The 16984-nt window shown below is 40.2% G+C and overlaps 1 protein-coding gene across 4 annotated transcripts in view; it reads left to right on the forward strand.

Moving 5' to 3' along the window:
- Positions 1–16984, forward strand: part of LOC120558070 (cadherin-22-like) — a 193427-nt gene that overhangs the window by 97589 nt on the left and 78854 nt on the right. For all 4 annotated transcript variants that reach the window (XM_039798916.1, XM_039798919.1, XM_039798918.1 and 1 more), the window contains one exon: positions 3745–4858. In XM_039798916.1, coding sequence (XP_039654850.1) covers positions 4559–4858 — 300 coding nt within the window. In that variant the 5' untranslated portion in view covers positions 3745–4558. The remainder of the gene's footprint in view (positions 1–3744; positions 4859–16984) is intronic.

Raw genomic sequence — 16984 nt, forward strand, 5'->3', positions numbered from 1 at the left:
TCTAAAATGTTATTTTGTTTTCCAAAATGTAAATTTGTTTTCCAAAATGTAAAAGTGTTTCATTCTTTGTAATGTTGCATTGCACTTCCCGGCCACCGTAGATATCGCCTGGAAAGCACAAACTGCAAAATCTTCATGAAACTAAACGGAACACCTGAGGAGGCGAAAGTGATGGTGATGAAAGACATCGTGGATTTGGACAAGTTTAAATGAGGAGCAAAGTGGATTATGAGGTAACTGGAAACACAAGTAAACAAACTCACCTCAAACATGACACACTCTGAAAATAATCATTCATCTAGGCCTACATCCGGAGATAGTACACCGTTACCTATAACCCAACTGCTTGCTGATTGTGATAAGCTGGAACTAAAAACATTTTAATACACTGAGCATAATTCACAAGACATTGAGCATGATATCGACCCAGAAAATAACTTCTTTAACATCAGTGACCACTGCAGCTATTACACCAATGATGATTCAGTGCAACAAGACCATCAACACAGATCGGAAACTATCAATTATTAATTTTAACAGTAGTAGTCTGTGTGCAAATTTTCTCAATATTAAGGAATATTTACATCAATTCACAAAACCGTTTAACATAATTGCAATATCGGAAAGTGTATTAATCCTGAAAAAGGTATGCACTTTGAATTAGATGGTTATGAACTGAATTATAAGAACAGGGAGAACAAGACTGGAGGAGGCGTGGCTGTGTATATGGATAAAAACCTCAAATTTAAGGTGGTAGAGGAAATGACAACTGCAATAGGAAATTTATTAGAATGTTTAACTGAAATTTAATTGAAATCTGCATTGAAAAGAAGAAGAATGTAATTGTTAGCTGTATTTAGAAAGCACCAAGTTCCAATATTGAACTATTCAAGGGGTGGATGGAAGACAAGTTCACATTGTCAAATCAAAAGGTCATGTTCATCTGTAGGAAATTTAATATAACTTAGCACAAAAAGTAAGGAACTTTGTGTTTGGTAGATTATCTCTGTGGTAACAATACTTTTTGGCAATAAATCTTATACTGTTGGAAAGCCTGTTAAGTTCCCTTTCAAATGGTGCCCCATTTGTAAGGAACATGCATTTGTGGGATGAGCAGCAGCGCTGAGTATGTGAGTTGCGCCCATGAAAAATTTGCCAAATCTTCTCTGCCAATGCCAAACAGCTTATTCTGCCATTGACTCGTTTGGTGTTTGGTGGATTGGATGATTCTGCCTACAGCAGTTGGATCGTAGGGTCAGGGTGTGGAGAAGACGTGGAGAACGCTATGCTGATTACTGCACCGATAGAGTAACACCTTTGGTGGAGGCAGTGTGATGGTGTGGGGTGGCATCTCCCTGGAAAAACGAGGCTTGGCATCATTGGAGGCAGTCTCAATGCAGAGAGATATAGAGATGAGATTCTGCAACGAGTGGCAATCACATATCTCCACAGTCTGGGACCGAACTCTATCCCCCAAGATGACAACGCTCGCCCCCACAGGGCAGGGTTTATCAGAGACTACCTCCAGAATGTGGGAGTGGAGAGGATGGAATGGCCTGCCAGCAGTCCTGACCTCAACCCCATTGAACACTTGTGGGATCATGCTGTTCGTGCCAGAGTGACCAACACAACCACGTTGGCTGACTTGTGACAAATGCTGGTTGAACAATGGGATGCCATCCCACAGCAGTGTGTGACCAGGCTGGTGACCAGCATGAGGAGGAGGTGCCAGGCTGTTGTGGCTGTGTATGGTCCATCCACACGCTAGGCTCCTGTTTGTGAAATGAATAAATTCTTAAATTGCCAATATGTCTGTTTCTTCAAACTTCAGTCATCCAATCCACCAAACACCAAACAAGTCAATGGCAGATTAAGCTGTTTGGCATTGGCAGAGAAGATTTGGCAAATTCTTCATGGGCGCAACCCACATACTCAGTGCTGCTGCTCATCCCACAAATGCATAATGTATAATCCATTCAATAAAAGGTACACAGCAATGATTTTCAAAAAATATAGAAAAGGAGGGCTTTAATAATTGCAATATGTGTTCTTTGACGTATGTGTATGATTATGCATGTGTATATGTGTGTATATATGTGTATGTATGTGTATATGTATATATATATATATATAAGATAAATGTGATAAATATAAATGCGATACAAATATAAATAATAATATTAATAATTTACTGAATTATGGAAAAGGGGTAGGATTAAATAAGTGTATAATTCTTCCTACTCCTTTTCAAACATGTCTAAGTTGGCCAATGTTACTTATTGTTTATTGAATGTTTTGCTCATTTAACTTAGTATATTTCTTTGATACTTTGGTTTATTTTTGATATGTCTGAAATAAATTTCTTCATTCATTCATTCATAAATGTCTTCATTCATTCATTCAACTGTACCAAGTAAAGAAGAGGTCTAAGCTCTTTAAGATGCTCCTGAACTGTTTGCTGTGGATATTGGACACCCCCAGAGCAGTTGGTTTCCAATACCATGGACATTGCCTTGACCAACAGTCTGAGTAGGAATTATTTCCGGAAGCTCCAAGCACGCTACCAGGCAGCAGGAGAGTGAGATTAGAAGTCCTATTCCAGCTGGCAGAAATACAATAGGTTAAACCACCTGCTGGCCTGGGGAGCTTTTCTTCGACTGGTCTTGCAATCTTCCTTTCTTGAGATCGTGAGGCCAGAGACATACTAAATGTTATTGTTTCTCCTTTTTCAGTCATCCGCTTTTTGTTCTGAATGTTTCAAAGAGACCATTAATCACACTCACAGCCACACACACACAGTCTGTCTCGTTCCCTCCTTTAATCTTTCACTCATTATTTCATTTTTCAGTACTTTCTTTCATTCTCTTTTTGTCTTGCTTGTTCTCATTTACCCTCCCTCTAACCTCTCTTTCTCTCTGTCTCTGCTCCGTCAGCTCTGTCTTTCTGTCTAACCTCTGTGAATGTTTCACAACAGCAGAGGACCGTATCTGCTCCCCCCTACCGCTCCCCAATGTTTGTCTGAAGTATTAGGGGGTTGTTGCCTTATTGGATAGAATTAATTGATTAATACTTTTATCCAATTAGTGCTCCCTCATGCAATTAATCAGCTGGCTGATGTTGGGGCCGCTCCGTCAGTCGGACGAAAGGCAGACAGATGCTTTGGGTCTGGTGTGTGATGAACAATGACCTCTCTCTCTCTCTCTCTCTCTCTCTCTCTCTCTCTCTCTCTCTCTCGCTCTTTGTCTCTCTCTCTCTCTCTTTATTTATTCTCTCTCTTTCTCTCTCTCTCTCTCCCTGTGTCTATCTCTCTTTCCTATTTTGCACACACCTGGTGTCCTGTCCTCTGTTCACTGTTCTCACATCGCTCTCCAGCTCACAGCACATTGTTAGAATTCTTGCTGAACACAAGAATCGCCAGTGGAAAAACAGTTATGTTCAGATAATCCTAATAAAACCAACATATCATGGGTTTTGTGTCTCAGAACACACAGAGGTAAAACAAACATGAACAGAAAGGTAGTGTCTGAGGATTTGTTTGTTTGAGGATTTGTTTTCTTCCTTAATTCACTGCAAATTGCACATTCAACACTATTCATGGTATATGGAATAAATAAAAAAGATGTCATTCTAAACCCTGACTGGTTTTGAGGCTCAATAGGACCTTCAAAAGTATCAAGTAGAAAACATTTACAGATTCAGCCCAAATTGCAATTATAATATCAATTTTCTTTTTGTGTCTTGCAGGTTTGTCCCATTCCTGCCTTTGAGTCACTGATAGAGTTGTCATGATGGCCAATGAAATACCGTAGGACCTTTGAAGAATGAACTTTCCAAACCATTGGATTGTTCTGGAGGGAAAAACCAAGATCAAACAAAATCACCAACAGTAAAATTAGTTGGCCTTTTCTCAGTCCAAGGATTCTGCTTCAGGAGGCAAAACTATTCATGACTTTTTGAGGAACTGGACTACAGAAGAGTTTTCTTTCCAAAAAAGTTCAATATACTCATTTTTAGACAGCTTAGTATTAAACCACCTGAAACACACACCAACCATTGGCCGTGACATGGCTAAAAGTGAAATCAGATACACTGAAGCGGAAAAAAACGAGTCAAGAATGGATGGACACCATTACTCTTCAGGGGCGTGTCCCTCACGGCCATTGTATCCCTGTTTTCCCCTCGTTTCCCCACTGATCAGGGAGCTAATCCAGTAAAATTTGTTTTGGTTGCCTTCAATAATTCAGCTTGAAAGAAAAAAGTCTGTTTGTTTCACTACTTTAGATCAGAATTGGAAAAAAGTGCTTATAAAAGGTGGGGCAGATACTATCAGAGAATCAGAATGACTGACATGTTACAATACAAACAGATACTCTGCAGGAGGTAGAAAGTCAATATGCGCCACGCCGTGCCCTGTATTCAGCAGATAACCTCAGATTTATTTGTGATCTCATGGATTAACTTTCAAGTTCTTACACAAAGACCTTTTAAGTTTGCCCTTGTGGACCTTTATTTGGTATAAAACTATAACCGAAAAACCTTCTGTCTACATGCACCTTTTATGTTACATGTAGACCCAGGCTCAATTTCTTCCTTTTTTTCTTTTCCTCTTTTTATTTTTTCAAACAAAATGGCTCCTTCTTGGACAGCAGGAGCTTGGGCACTGTTGGCAGCATTGGGTTTTCTTAGCTGCTGTAGTTTTGGCCGGTGTGAGGCCTCAAGGACTAGTGGTTCGACCTCAGGAGGGAGTAGACAGGAGGAAGAACCCTCATCATTGGAAAGAGTGAAGAGAGGATGGGTGTGGAACCAGTTTTTTGTGGTGGAGGAGTACACAGGCACAGAGCCGCTATACGTTGGAAAGGTAAGACATTTCATTTTATCATGTAAATATAAAAAAAAAATTTGCAAATAAGATCTGATTCCTTGAACTGAAGGGATTTCGGGCCCTATTTTAACGATCTGAAACGCAAGTATGAAACGCAAGTATGAAACGCAAAACGCAAGTAGCTTTGTGGGCGAATCTTGGGCGCTGTTGCTATTTTACCGGCGGGATAAATGACTCTTGCGCCCGACGCAAATCTAAAATGGGTTGGTCTGAAGTAGCTAGGTGTGGTTTGGGCGTAACGTGCAATAAACCAATCAGAGCGTCATCTCACATTCCCTTTAAGAGCAGGGCGCTTGTTCCATGGCGGATTGCTATTATGACGGCGGATTTGCCTGGTGCACGCCAGCAGGAGCTGCCGATGCGAGATGCGGCAAAGTAATAAATGCCCGTCCTGGCTGGGTGGCGATGTTGCCCGCTTCGGCGGGCGTCTCAACAGTCTCGGAGAGGATTGCTGCAGCCATGGAGCGTGGGCCTCCAAACGCACCACCTGCCCTGTTGTGCCCCTTCCTCTTCCCCCCACTCCATCTCCGAGCGCATCGCGCATTACTCCCGGACAAGATCCCGCCGTAGTTCAACATCACGTCTCCTTAAGTCCTCTAATATTTCCTCATTTATGTCATCAACATATCCATGATTCATGGAAATGTTAAAACACAACAAGCCACAAAGAGTGCTGCGACTTTTTGAGGACTGTACTGTAAAGTGCCTCCTGACCTATCCAAACACCTGAAGCGCATTTTCAGTAATATTTTCCTTTGTAATTATGTATGGTTTGCAAAAATGGGAACTGCTGCATCCATTTAGATGAGAGAAGTGTATGCGCGTTGTGCACACGCTACATTATGGCCAAGCATGCGCCCCTAAAATAGCATCTGAATAACGCGCTACTGACTTTAGACTGCGCCACTGACTTTAGACCAGGTTTTTCCTGGTCAATGGCTAAAATTTTTTCTGAAACTGCAGAATAGCACAAAGTAACGTTTGCGCCGGAACACGCCTCCTCTTTTCGCTGAACCGCCCCCAGGAGCGCAAATACATTCCCTAATTTACCGACGTGCGTCTGTGGAGGGATCAGTCCGCTGTGCGTCGGGTGCAAAATAGAAATGATACATGCGTCGGTGTACAAAGGCAATTGCGCCGAGTGCAAGATAGGGCCCTTCAAGTTTAAAAGGGTGCAAATGTCTGCATGCATCTGTTGCCAGGATTAATACATACTTTTCTTCTACAAGTGTATGCACTATACAGGATTTACCCTATTATACTTTACCGACAGGAATTGATAGGTCAAACAGCAAACAGCCAGCCACAAATAGTCTATAAACAAAGCATCAGGCTGTCTGTGAGATTTCACATGAACAACGGTTAAAGTTACTCAGGCTACCGAAGAATACCATAATTCCTCCGTTCAATTAGACCTTAGCAATGCACCCCAAGCTTCCATCCTTAACAAACAGCCATATATATGGGCTCATCCAGTCTTTCCACTACTGGCTGTTCCAATTTAACGGGAGAGAGAGGAGCAAGAGGGGTTAGGATGGTTACCACTACCATCTTCAGCCAGAGAGGACTTTATTTTTTCAGCTTCTTCTTGCGTTCTCACCCCGGTGAGAGGTGTGCTAACAGAGCTTGCAGCAGGTGAATTGGTAACATCATCGCTACACAATTTCTTAGTAAAACCAAAATTAATTAAACTGCCTTGTTTACTTTTTGCCATGGCTATATGATGCTTAGCCTACTGCAGAATGGATTTCAAGGACTTTGTGCGCCGATTAATGGCCTCCAACGTATATATTTCTTCTACGAATCTTTGAATTAACATGTAGCCTACTAAACATGAGTTGAATTTGCACCGCAGCGTCACCACGCCTTGATGCTCATGACAAGAATAGCATGTATAGTTATCTTTATTGAAGTGAATTAGGTTTAAATCGCCGTCATGCATGAATGAATGATACTTTTGCAATTTTACACATAATACGATGATCACATTACACAAAACTGAAATTGCACATCAAAATGACACATTGTCAGTATTTTTAGAGACCCCCCCCCCCCAAAATTTCACAAATCACGTTTTCAGGGGAACCCATGTCTTATTAAAGGGAGCCGAGCTCCCCCTAGCTCCCCCGTATTTCGCACCCTGCTTTTCTTCTTTTTTTCAACATTTTTGGGTTTTTTTTTTGGCCTTCAACCATGAGCAGAAATAAAGTCCATTCCTTTGAAGCAAAAACTGTTCTTGTCCTTCAGAATCAGAGACCCAAAACCCAAATATGTAGCAGCCCCAACAGGCTTCCAATGGAAGATATCTGTTTATGGATTAATTTATTATTTGAGGAGATACAAAAATTCTCATCAATCTTGTTTTATACATAGTGACACACACAAGTTCAATAAGCTACAAAAATATTTGTAGTTAGGGTAATTGTTACTACAATGACATGGGTTTCCATTATTACTGTCTCCCGCTTATAATTGTATCTACTAAAGGCATTCAAAGGGGTTACACAGCCATATTTGAAAGATTTGAGAAAGCCACTACTGTAAGTAAGGCCAGAGTCTGATCACTTATATGACTGCATAAACTGTCAGTCCCCCATAAAAAATATCTATAATAATCCAGTTACATAAAAGAGAATCTTATTTCATGAAATGTTCGAAAAAATACAGAATGTTCCTTATTTTGCTAGTGTCTAATGCTGTATCGACATTTTTTATTAAGATATCAGCACTGTCTGACACATCTACAACAACCTATATCATTGTTGTTAGTAATTTAATCCAACCTTAAGCACAATAATTGCGTTTCGATGTGGAAAAAACACAAACATTAAAGGCGTTAACTTTGAAAGGTCTAATCCTGTGCATTCCAATTCCAACAATAACCACAACCGGTGCTCAGTGCATTTGAGTTGCAGTTCAAACAGCAGGCTGTGGAGAGCCTACTGTAGCCTACATTGAAGAATTCAAGTACAAAACACTAGTTATGATGGTGTACAGCTGGACTGGAGTATGCAACAACATTAGCTGTTCACTGAATAAGACGTGTAAACCCCCCGCCCATTTCCAGCATGTGAGGTAATTGGTTTGCATCCGGGGTTGTGACCCAGGTCGTATCTGATTTGTCATGACCAGGGATCAACCCGTGTTGACTGGCTTGGTTTGAGTTGACAAAAGAATGGTTGAACACAGGTCAGATAACTCTGGTCTGACCTTGGTCATTGGTGTAAAAGAGGTATTACAGACACTAGCAAAAACAATTAAAAAACACGCTGGTCATGGGTTTAAAGGTCCAATATGTAATATATTTACTGTATTTAATCAAAAAATTACCGCAATATGTCATCAAATATTAAGGAAACATGCTAAGTTGAAATACTATCTTATCTGACAACAATGCTAAGCCAGTATTTTCTCCTTTGAAATTTCCATTCCGTGACGGAACGTCTGTTTTTATTTTGGCCTGTGTGTTGTATCAACTGCTCATTTTGACACTGGAGTTGCCAGACATGAAAGGCAAACACGCAATCGTGCTGGCTGCAGCCGTGGTCGCAGCAACCACACAAACCGGATGAATAGAGATAGATTCATTACTAAACAGTTGCATCAACAGAGACGTGGTAAAACACAGGTAAATACTGGAAATGCATTTAAAAGATGGAGACAGCTTAGAGCCTAAAAGGACGCAGAGTTGGCTAATTACCTCCTAAATACAATAAACAACCGTATAACCTGCATTGTTGGATTGGGACACAGCTTATGTTCTCTACAGGTCGCTCTGCAATGTATGTAACAATGTTATGTTATGTTATGGAATATTATTGTGGCTAACGTTACCATCGGCAGCTTCAAGGTTATGAGATGTTGAACAGTAAGATGATTCCCACCTTGTTACAAACTGGCATGCAACCATAATGTGTGATACAGTGTTTAGACAAGCTGTATAACGGGGTCTGGAAAGTAGTAGTACCGAAAATCTCCCCCCTGCCAAAATTATTCCCCCACAGTGACTGTGCCCTGGGTACAGAGGACCGCAAGCTTGCCATCTTTTTAGTGGCTGTTGCAGTGAGGTTAAGCCGAGAAAGGGTGGCTGTCAGTTGGGCACAAAGCTCCACAAAGTTGCGGTCTTTTTAACGGTCGTTGTTGGTACGTTTAGCCAACAAAAGGTCAGCCGGGTACAGACCTCTGCGAGAGTACTGGCTTTTATAAACATAAACGTAGCAGAATCTTGCTACTCGGCTGCGTTGTGGAGTAATGTCTGGCAGTGCGAGACTACCATCAAGCTAACATTGACATTGTGGGACGTTGGGTTTAACGTTTGAAACCTGGCAACCCCCATGAACTTCGACGCTGGGGAGGAGGGGCCGGAGGAGACGACTCTCTCCAGTATTTTTAATTTGGACTGCAGTAACCATTTTAAACTCTAGCTGTCAGTATTACATATTTGACCTTTAAGAACGAGAAGAGATAGAGATCAAGTCCCAGTGGTTTTCTGCAATGAACCTCTGAAAGGTGCTCTATCACCAGTTAGCAAGCTGTAAAACCCTTTGCCAGAGCAAAGACAAAGCTTTCAATACACTGTTTTTATTATTATAATTACACATCAAAACATCAATACTGTCAGTTTTTTCTAACATCATCTTTTGCTTTAGAAAGCCCTTGCATGCCATAACTGTGAACTCGTGTAGTTGAAGAGAAGCAGCCATTTTAAAGGAGTGTCTACCTTCAGCTGTTAGAAGTTTTGTAATTCCTGTGCAGTGTAGGAGTTACAGTGGTTTTGAGTTTTGTTTCACTCCCACATTTCTGTTCTCATTGTTATCTACAGATAGGAAGTGGACCTAATTGTTCTCTGATCCACTCTGCTTTGTTGTGCTGTAGAACCTCTGGAAGCTGTAAAGATCCATTGGCTTTTTTATGCAAACTGAATACTTCCTGCTGATGCTTAATTTGAAAAGCTTGGTGAACCAATGGAAATGTTTCTGGTGAAACTGCATTTTGACTTCAAAGGAAATGTTGCCCAGACAGTCTGAACACTTTAATGTATAATACATACAGCTTTTGACATTCCTTGGTATCAGCTTCAAGTATTACTAGAAGACAAAAGGATGGAAAGAAGAGGCAATAAGCACTTACTGTGAACCTTAATCCTTTATCATGTTATCAATGACCTTTTAATGTGCCATTTCCATTACATATGGAAAACATCGGCAGTGGGCCTGAATCACAAGTTATAATCCTTAGAAATAACACATAATTTAGCTGATTTACCTCAAGAGCTGTACCTGCCTTTCCACCAGAAGAACCAAGGTCTAAATTTAGTTCCTTTGCCCTAGTTCCTGAATCACAAAATGGCTCTGCTGGAAAGAAATACTTTCTGATCACCAAGGAACTATCAGGGCAGATTTTACAGTTCACTGGTCAAACTCATCCCCCGGTGTGTAACTTCGTTCACACAGTAAGCGACAAGAGAGTAAACGAGAGAAACGAAACATCATTTGCTCATTGTTTCAATGTGATTACCTACTAAAGCAAGAATAACGGACTATCAGCACTCAAATCATAGCTACTTTGGAGGCAGGCACTCTAGAGTTTTCAGACTCCTTTTCCACCTTTGCATGTGTTCTTTGCATCTGGGCATTACATCCAGCCTGTGTTATTGTTTTGATGTGTGTGAAAACTGTGTTTTAAACATAACCGTAATTTTTTAAAATTCGTTATCAGAGTAATTTCTTAGTTTTGTGACTAATTTGTACCCTGGTACTTTAATTCCTTCGGCTCCTTTATTCCTGGAACAATTTGGTCAAACAGCGGCATTACTCATAGATGACAAACCTCAGCCATGTACTTCTCTTTGATGTTGAGGACAATATCTTGACACCAGAAATGTGATTATTGAATGTTATTACTCTAATGTAATTATAGAGAACGAGTATATGTCAAATCAAATCTGTTTGCTATCATCTTGGTGCCATGTGTTACATTTGGGAATATTGTTGCCGTCTTTTTTCCCCCTGTTCTCGTTCACATCCCATTCATCAGCTGCTTCTCAAATGAACTTTATTGAGTTGATCAGAGTGGACAGCATGTACGACTTGATTGCCTTACATAGGACGTGATCTGAAAAGACGGGATATTAATCCAGACAGCATGAGACTCAGCGATGAGTCACACACATCAATCATGTGATTCCATTGTTTCTAATCATTTAGACATGGCAATTGACCAGCTAATATTGCATCTGCATATATTGATCTCTCTATTCCTACAAATGAATGAAGATGTTCTACGCAACAGGGTCGGGTGTTGCAGAATATTATCCTTTGGCCATTGTTTGTCTGCCATTGTGAATGCGCTGCATTCCTGCTGGCAAGACCAACAACATGGCCAACAGGCAGTGCTGTCTGTCTGCTGGGGGACAGAGAGCTAGACAGAGAGAAATTGAGTGGTACATAAGGAAAGAAATGAAGGAATAGGGCAGGTTGCAAAGGGAGACTGTGGAAGAAGAGGCTTCGTACACTGACTTATGATTCATTACAGGACAGGGTGCCGGGAAGTGAACTGATATAAAAGGGCTGAGGGGAGCTCGAGGGAGTGAGACAGCAGGAGGCAAAGAGAGATGGTTTTATTAATATAATTATCTAAAGTTATTGCACTTCATGTGACTAGGGCACTGCCTAGTGCTATCAGTGGTATTAATGGTTTGTGTGAGTGTGGATGTCTGTGTGTAACTCTCTCTCATACACAGAGATGGACTCTGCTGGATTTTTGGTATCAACACTGTAAGTTGAGCAGTAGAGGATTAAAGCCAAGGAGTGTGCCTCTGTACTGGATAATTACGACAAGCTTTTTTCATATTACTTTACCCCAACTCAGCAAACTTGCCAAGTTTGCTCCGTCTCACACTTTGGCTCTGCTAATGAAATCAGATTTACCAAAAAAATGATCACTCGCATGACATTAAACTGGCAGCTTGGTCAATACGTTTAAATAATAAATCCTTGAATACTTAAATGATGCAACTATATTTTTCTTCTTGCCAGCTACTTTTCAAAAATGTGTTGTAACCAAAGGAAGGGAATGGGGAACACACAGGAAGTGTACTTTTGTAAAGTTGCTGTTGAGCCCAGATAATCCTAAATGGCTGTTGTTAAAGGAAGTAAAGGAAGCAAAAATGACACATATTTCTTCTCTTCAGTCATGTGTCTTTCTCCTCTATTTTGACAAAAGCTGCCAGAAATAAATCCATTTTGAGGGTGTGTGTGTGTGTGTGTGTGTGAGAGAGAGACTGCCTTTATACAAATAGAATATAGTTCGGCAACAAAAACAGTATAGTTCAAGGGTTTTGTGTACAGTGTTTTTTGTATCTTTCCAACTCTATCCTGTCTCAGCATTAGTGTGTCCATGTGCTTCTTTGTCCCTTTTTGTTAACTCTCGGCATTCAAATTGAAGCCAAATTAAACAGATGGCCTCATCCTTTTTGTTCACCAAAATGTCTACATCTTTCTGAAGAATATTAGTTTGATTTATGGCGTATCACATTCTGTGGTTCTGGTTATGTAGTTTTTCTATTTGCTGGTTTGTTTCCTTAACAGCACTTTGTTAGAGGAAATAAGGAAAAGAAGAGTTTAATATGAGAAAATTGTTGGAATATTTCATCTGTTTGATATTTTTCTGATTTAATACGGAGTTCCTTTGTGATACCCGAGTAGTTTTGGATGGCATACTTTGAATGCCTTGTGTGTGTGTGTTTATGAATGACAGGTGTTTGGCCATGGACACAGTCAATCAGACAACAGAAAAATACACATACTATGCATGTTAAAGCAATTCTGCCATCGTAATTAAACAAGCTGGGATTAATCAAATGTAAGTCCAATCTTCACAAGGCTATAATCAAAGAGGAACAAAACTTCTAAAGATGGGAGGAATGATTAAAAAAAACTGTAGTGCTGTTGGACATGGTGTTTTATGGAGCCACATTTCCCATTTTGGGGAATGAGAAAGCCTTTTGTCCACTCTGCGTTGTCATCTTTTGAAATTATTTTTTAAATAATTAAATGATATGACCATGTTATGTAGCTTATTTCTTTCCTATGTGTGTTTCTATCCTCTATCTTCTGTCTAAGCTTCTCTCTGCCTCCCATCCCACCCCATCCTAGCACCATCGCCCCCTCATTTTATTTCTCTTCTTCCTCTGACTTTTTTCTCTTTCTTTTTCCTCTCCACTATGCTACCATTTACACTCCTCTCTCGTCTCCGTCTCCCATGGTCTGTACCCTTCCTTCCCCATAGCTCTCTCCACCTAGGCTGTCTCTGATACAGTCACCTTGTTAACACTTTGAAGCTGTTAAGATCAGAGAGCTTGACAAGCTGCAGTGAAATGTGGCAGGCCTACTCCTGATTACACAGACTTAAATATAAGACAGCCAATTTGCTCCCACTTTGAAACCCTCAATGCAGCCCACATTCTGATATCACCACTGGAAATCTAAATTGTGCTTCACAAATGTCTTGCCATTATATTTTATTCTTTTATTCTGTCATGTGATTCTGTTTTTATAGTACATTTAATTGTGCGTAAAAGCCTGTAAACTTTTTATATTCAAATTTGCAAGCTTGTCAATAGAACATGTGTAACGTGTAGGTCTGGATGCAGATGTTTCAAGTTTCTAAAAGTAAGGTCTTTCTAATACTAGTCTATATCCACGACGTTCCATTTCCGGGAATGCGCTGATGCCGCCGGAAATTCCGCCGGATGTCCCTTTTTTCGGCCAGATGTCCGTTACCTTCCGCTTTCTTTGTGTTGGAATTTTAAACTCTGGTTGATTTATGAGGACTATGGTTAACTGCTCCTCAGATCTCTGCAGGGTAAATCGAAACAGCTAGCTAGACTATCTGTTGAATCTGAGTTTTCTGTTGCACAACTAAAACAACAAAACAACCTTTGACCGTACACAGGTTCCACCAAAACAAGTTCCTTCCCAAGGTTAATTTGCCTCCGTCCGGCGCTTAGCGCCGCCCATGATGATTGTGATTTGTTTAAAGAAATGCCAATAAACCAGAGCACAATTTTCTCCCATCCCGGAATGCTGTGTGGACTAGCCAGACCCTCCTCCATAGCGCTGTGGAGGAAGGTCTGGCAATGCAAGACTATTCTAATACCATATCATCACTATCCACTCTCTCATACATTTACTTAAGATGGTTTTGTGCTTTAAACAGAACAAACTTGTGTTTTCAGTGCTGGTGCACATACGTTTTGGTACCAGGGTTTCCTACCAACCCACAAACTGTAAAATAAGACAACCCAGTCAGTTTTTTTGGGGCTGATTTGATCAGAAAACTTGGGTTTCAAAGGATAACAAACCATTCAGATTTGGCTCCCCTTATGTCACATGCAAGCTCATTAGATCATACCACCCACCATCTGACTGAACTACCTTCGCAAAGGTGCGCCATTTTTTCTCACGAGCCAATCAGAGCAGACTGGGCTTTTCAGGAGGGGGGCTTAAAGAGACACACGCTAAAACGCTATAGAAAGAGGGTGAATGCTGGTATATTCAGACAGACAGTAAAAGAAAAATAATGTGTTTCTTAAACAAAAGCATGTATACAAAAACCCAAAATACAAGTATGAACCCAAAAAATGAGCATGATATGTCTTCTTTAACATGCTTTTAATTTACAAACTCAAAAGAGCTGACTACCAAATAAGAAGGAAACTTTCCATCACTGCATGTGAGTCATATGTCCCTTCAGCAGGTTAGCCTACAGTGACAGCTAGTTATAACCCAAGGGTGAACCTGACAGGGCATCAACAACCTCACTCACCCTTGAGTCACTCCACAGACCTCCACTGTAAAGCCTAAGGCATTGTTAACAACTACTTGCATAACGTTTAACCTAAAGCCAGACACTGAATCATAATAAGTGATAAGCTACTGTGACAAATACACATTTTTAGGTTTCAAAAATATGTTCAGATGTTTTTATCAATTTAATTTACAATAGGTTACTACTATATTACTATGCCATATGTAGAGAGAGCTGAGAGAGTTATTGTTCGCTCTAATAATTCTTTCAATACTGGACACAAAAGTAATTTCTTTGCAACAAGAAAATCCCCATTCTTGTTATATTTCTTCTATTATCGAATGATTACTGCAACCAATAATTATTTTGAAGTACACATTGTTATGTGGAGGTAGGGAATAGTGGGCCCAAACGCAGAGACAAGGGAGGCAGGTAGGAGATGGTTGGAGCTCAGGGATTTATTAATGACAAAAAGCGGCAGCACAGAGACTGGAAAAACACGGGGAAAAATTCACAAGGAAAAACTCACAAAAGAACGCAGGAAAGATTCCAAAAGACACTTGTCAGGATAAAGGCACAAACTAACAGGGCAAGGACACAAACAGACACAAACGGATGCAAAGTAACAGGGTACGGACTCAAAACGATCTGACAACAGAGAAAGGAAACACAGGGGCTAAATAAACTAGGTAACGAGGAAACACAAGACAGGGGACACCAGGGCTGGGGAACAGGTGGAGCACATCAGACAATCACACAGGCGGGAAAACACAGGAAGTAAAACTAGACATGACAAGACAGAAAACAGACTATCAAAATAAAACAGGAAACAGAAACACACAATTCAAACAGGGAACAGAAATATACACAACAAAAAAACACAGTCCACAGAATACACAAAACAGGATAAATCTACAAGACAGGGAACAGAAAAATACAGAATAAACATACAAAACAGAAAACAGCAACAGAAATATACAAACGGGCAACCGAAATGTCCATAACCGCAACAGCGTAATGAAGTATGGTATTAATTTATTTGCTAACTAAAATACAATTTATAGTATTACATACATTGGTTAATTGGCACCAGGGAAAATTTGCCATCTTAAATGGGGATGTCCTATCAGTTCTAATGGTATATGTACTCCAGTGAAGAAATACATTCCCAAGTGTGTGCTATATTGAATGAGAAAGTGAGTTCTCCATCTCAAGGAACCATGGCAGCTGTGCCTTCATGTACCACGATGCATTGCGCACGATCAGCGAGTTCGCTAAGCCCTCTAATCTTTTTTAGTTAACATAATAAACTCACAAAATATCAAGAAAGGTAATATTCGTAACATTACACCTAAACTGAAAATACAAAACAGTACACCTTCTGAATTCAAGTTTGTCTCTTTCACCGAACAAAGACGAGATTAATTACCTGTTGATCCAGTAGTTCAGGAAAGGACAATAACAAAATAAAATTCACAAACCGTCTAAGTTAGTCTTTCCACCCTTCCGACAATCACCAACTTTAGTTAGGTCAAAATAAATCCTTAATTCACCGAGCAAGATGTGAAAATATGCCAGCTTCACACGCTGTATTTCCACTCACATCTGTCTCCGCTGTCCTGGCTCTCGCTCCTTCTCCGGAGGCGGACCATTAAATTAGCTAAATAAAATGACAGAAACCGCCCCAAAATCGCCCTGCTGGTCCTTACCCAGATAGATAGAGATAAGAAATTGCTGAATTGTCCCTTTAAGTATACCAAATTACCTATTAGGAGTTCCTGTTTCTTATTTAACAGTGGATGTACAGACAATGACAACGCTGGATTACTTTGATACGGAAGAAAACTTAAAAATGTCATGATTCTCAAGCAAATTCTGGAGTTATTAGGAGTGGTTCCTACTATGACTTTGAGTGGATTTGCAATGCACATAAGAGAGATAATGATATCATCGTAAAGTGTAAATCACACCAATCTAAAAATATAAATATGTCTGTCTCTCCCTCACAACTCTTGTCTTACAGTCACATTAAAGGTTTGACCAATGAAGCTGTTATGATTTTTGCTCAGCAGTAGTGGAAAGTTCTTTTTTTCTCCATATTTTTCTCATGTAAATTTGTTAAGGGTAGATTTGCACTCCTGTTTTTTGTTTTTTTTTTGCTAACAGAATGACGTCCTGGCTCTGACCTTTAGTTTGCTAAGAACAACTTAGCTAAGCGTAGTGTGTGTGTTTTTCAAGCTGCCAACTTGAATCACTCCAGTGAGGATAGACTGACAGACGGATGGATATATC

This window comes from Perca fluviatilis, chromosome 4, assembly GCF_010015445.1.
Source record: "Perca fluviatilis chromosome 4, GENO_Pfluv_1.0, whole genome shotgun sequence".
NCBI lineage: Eukaryota > Metazoa > Chordata > Actinopteri > Perciformes > Percidae > Perca > Perca fluviatilis.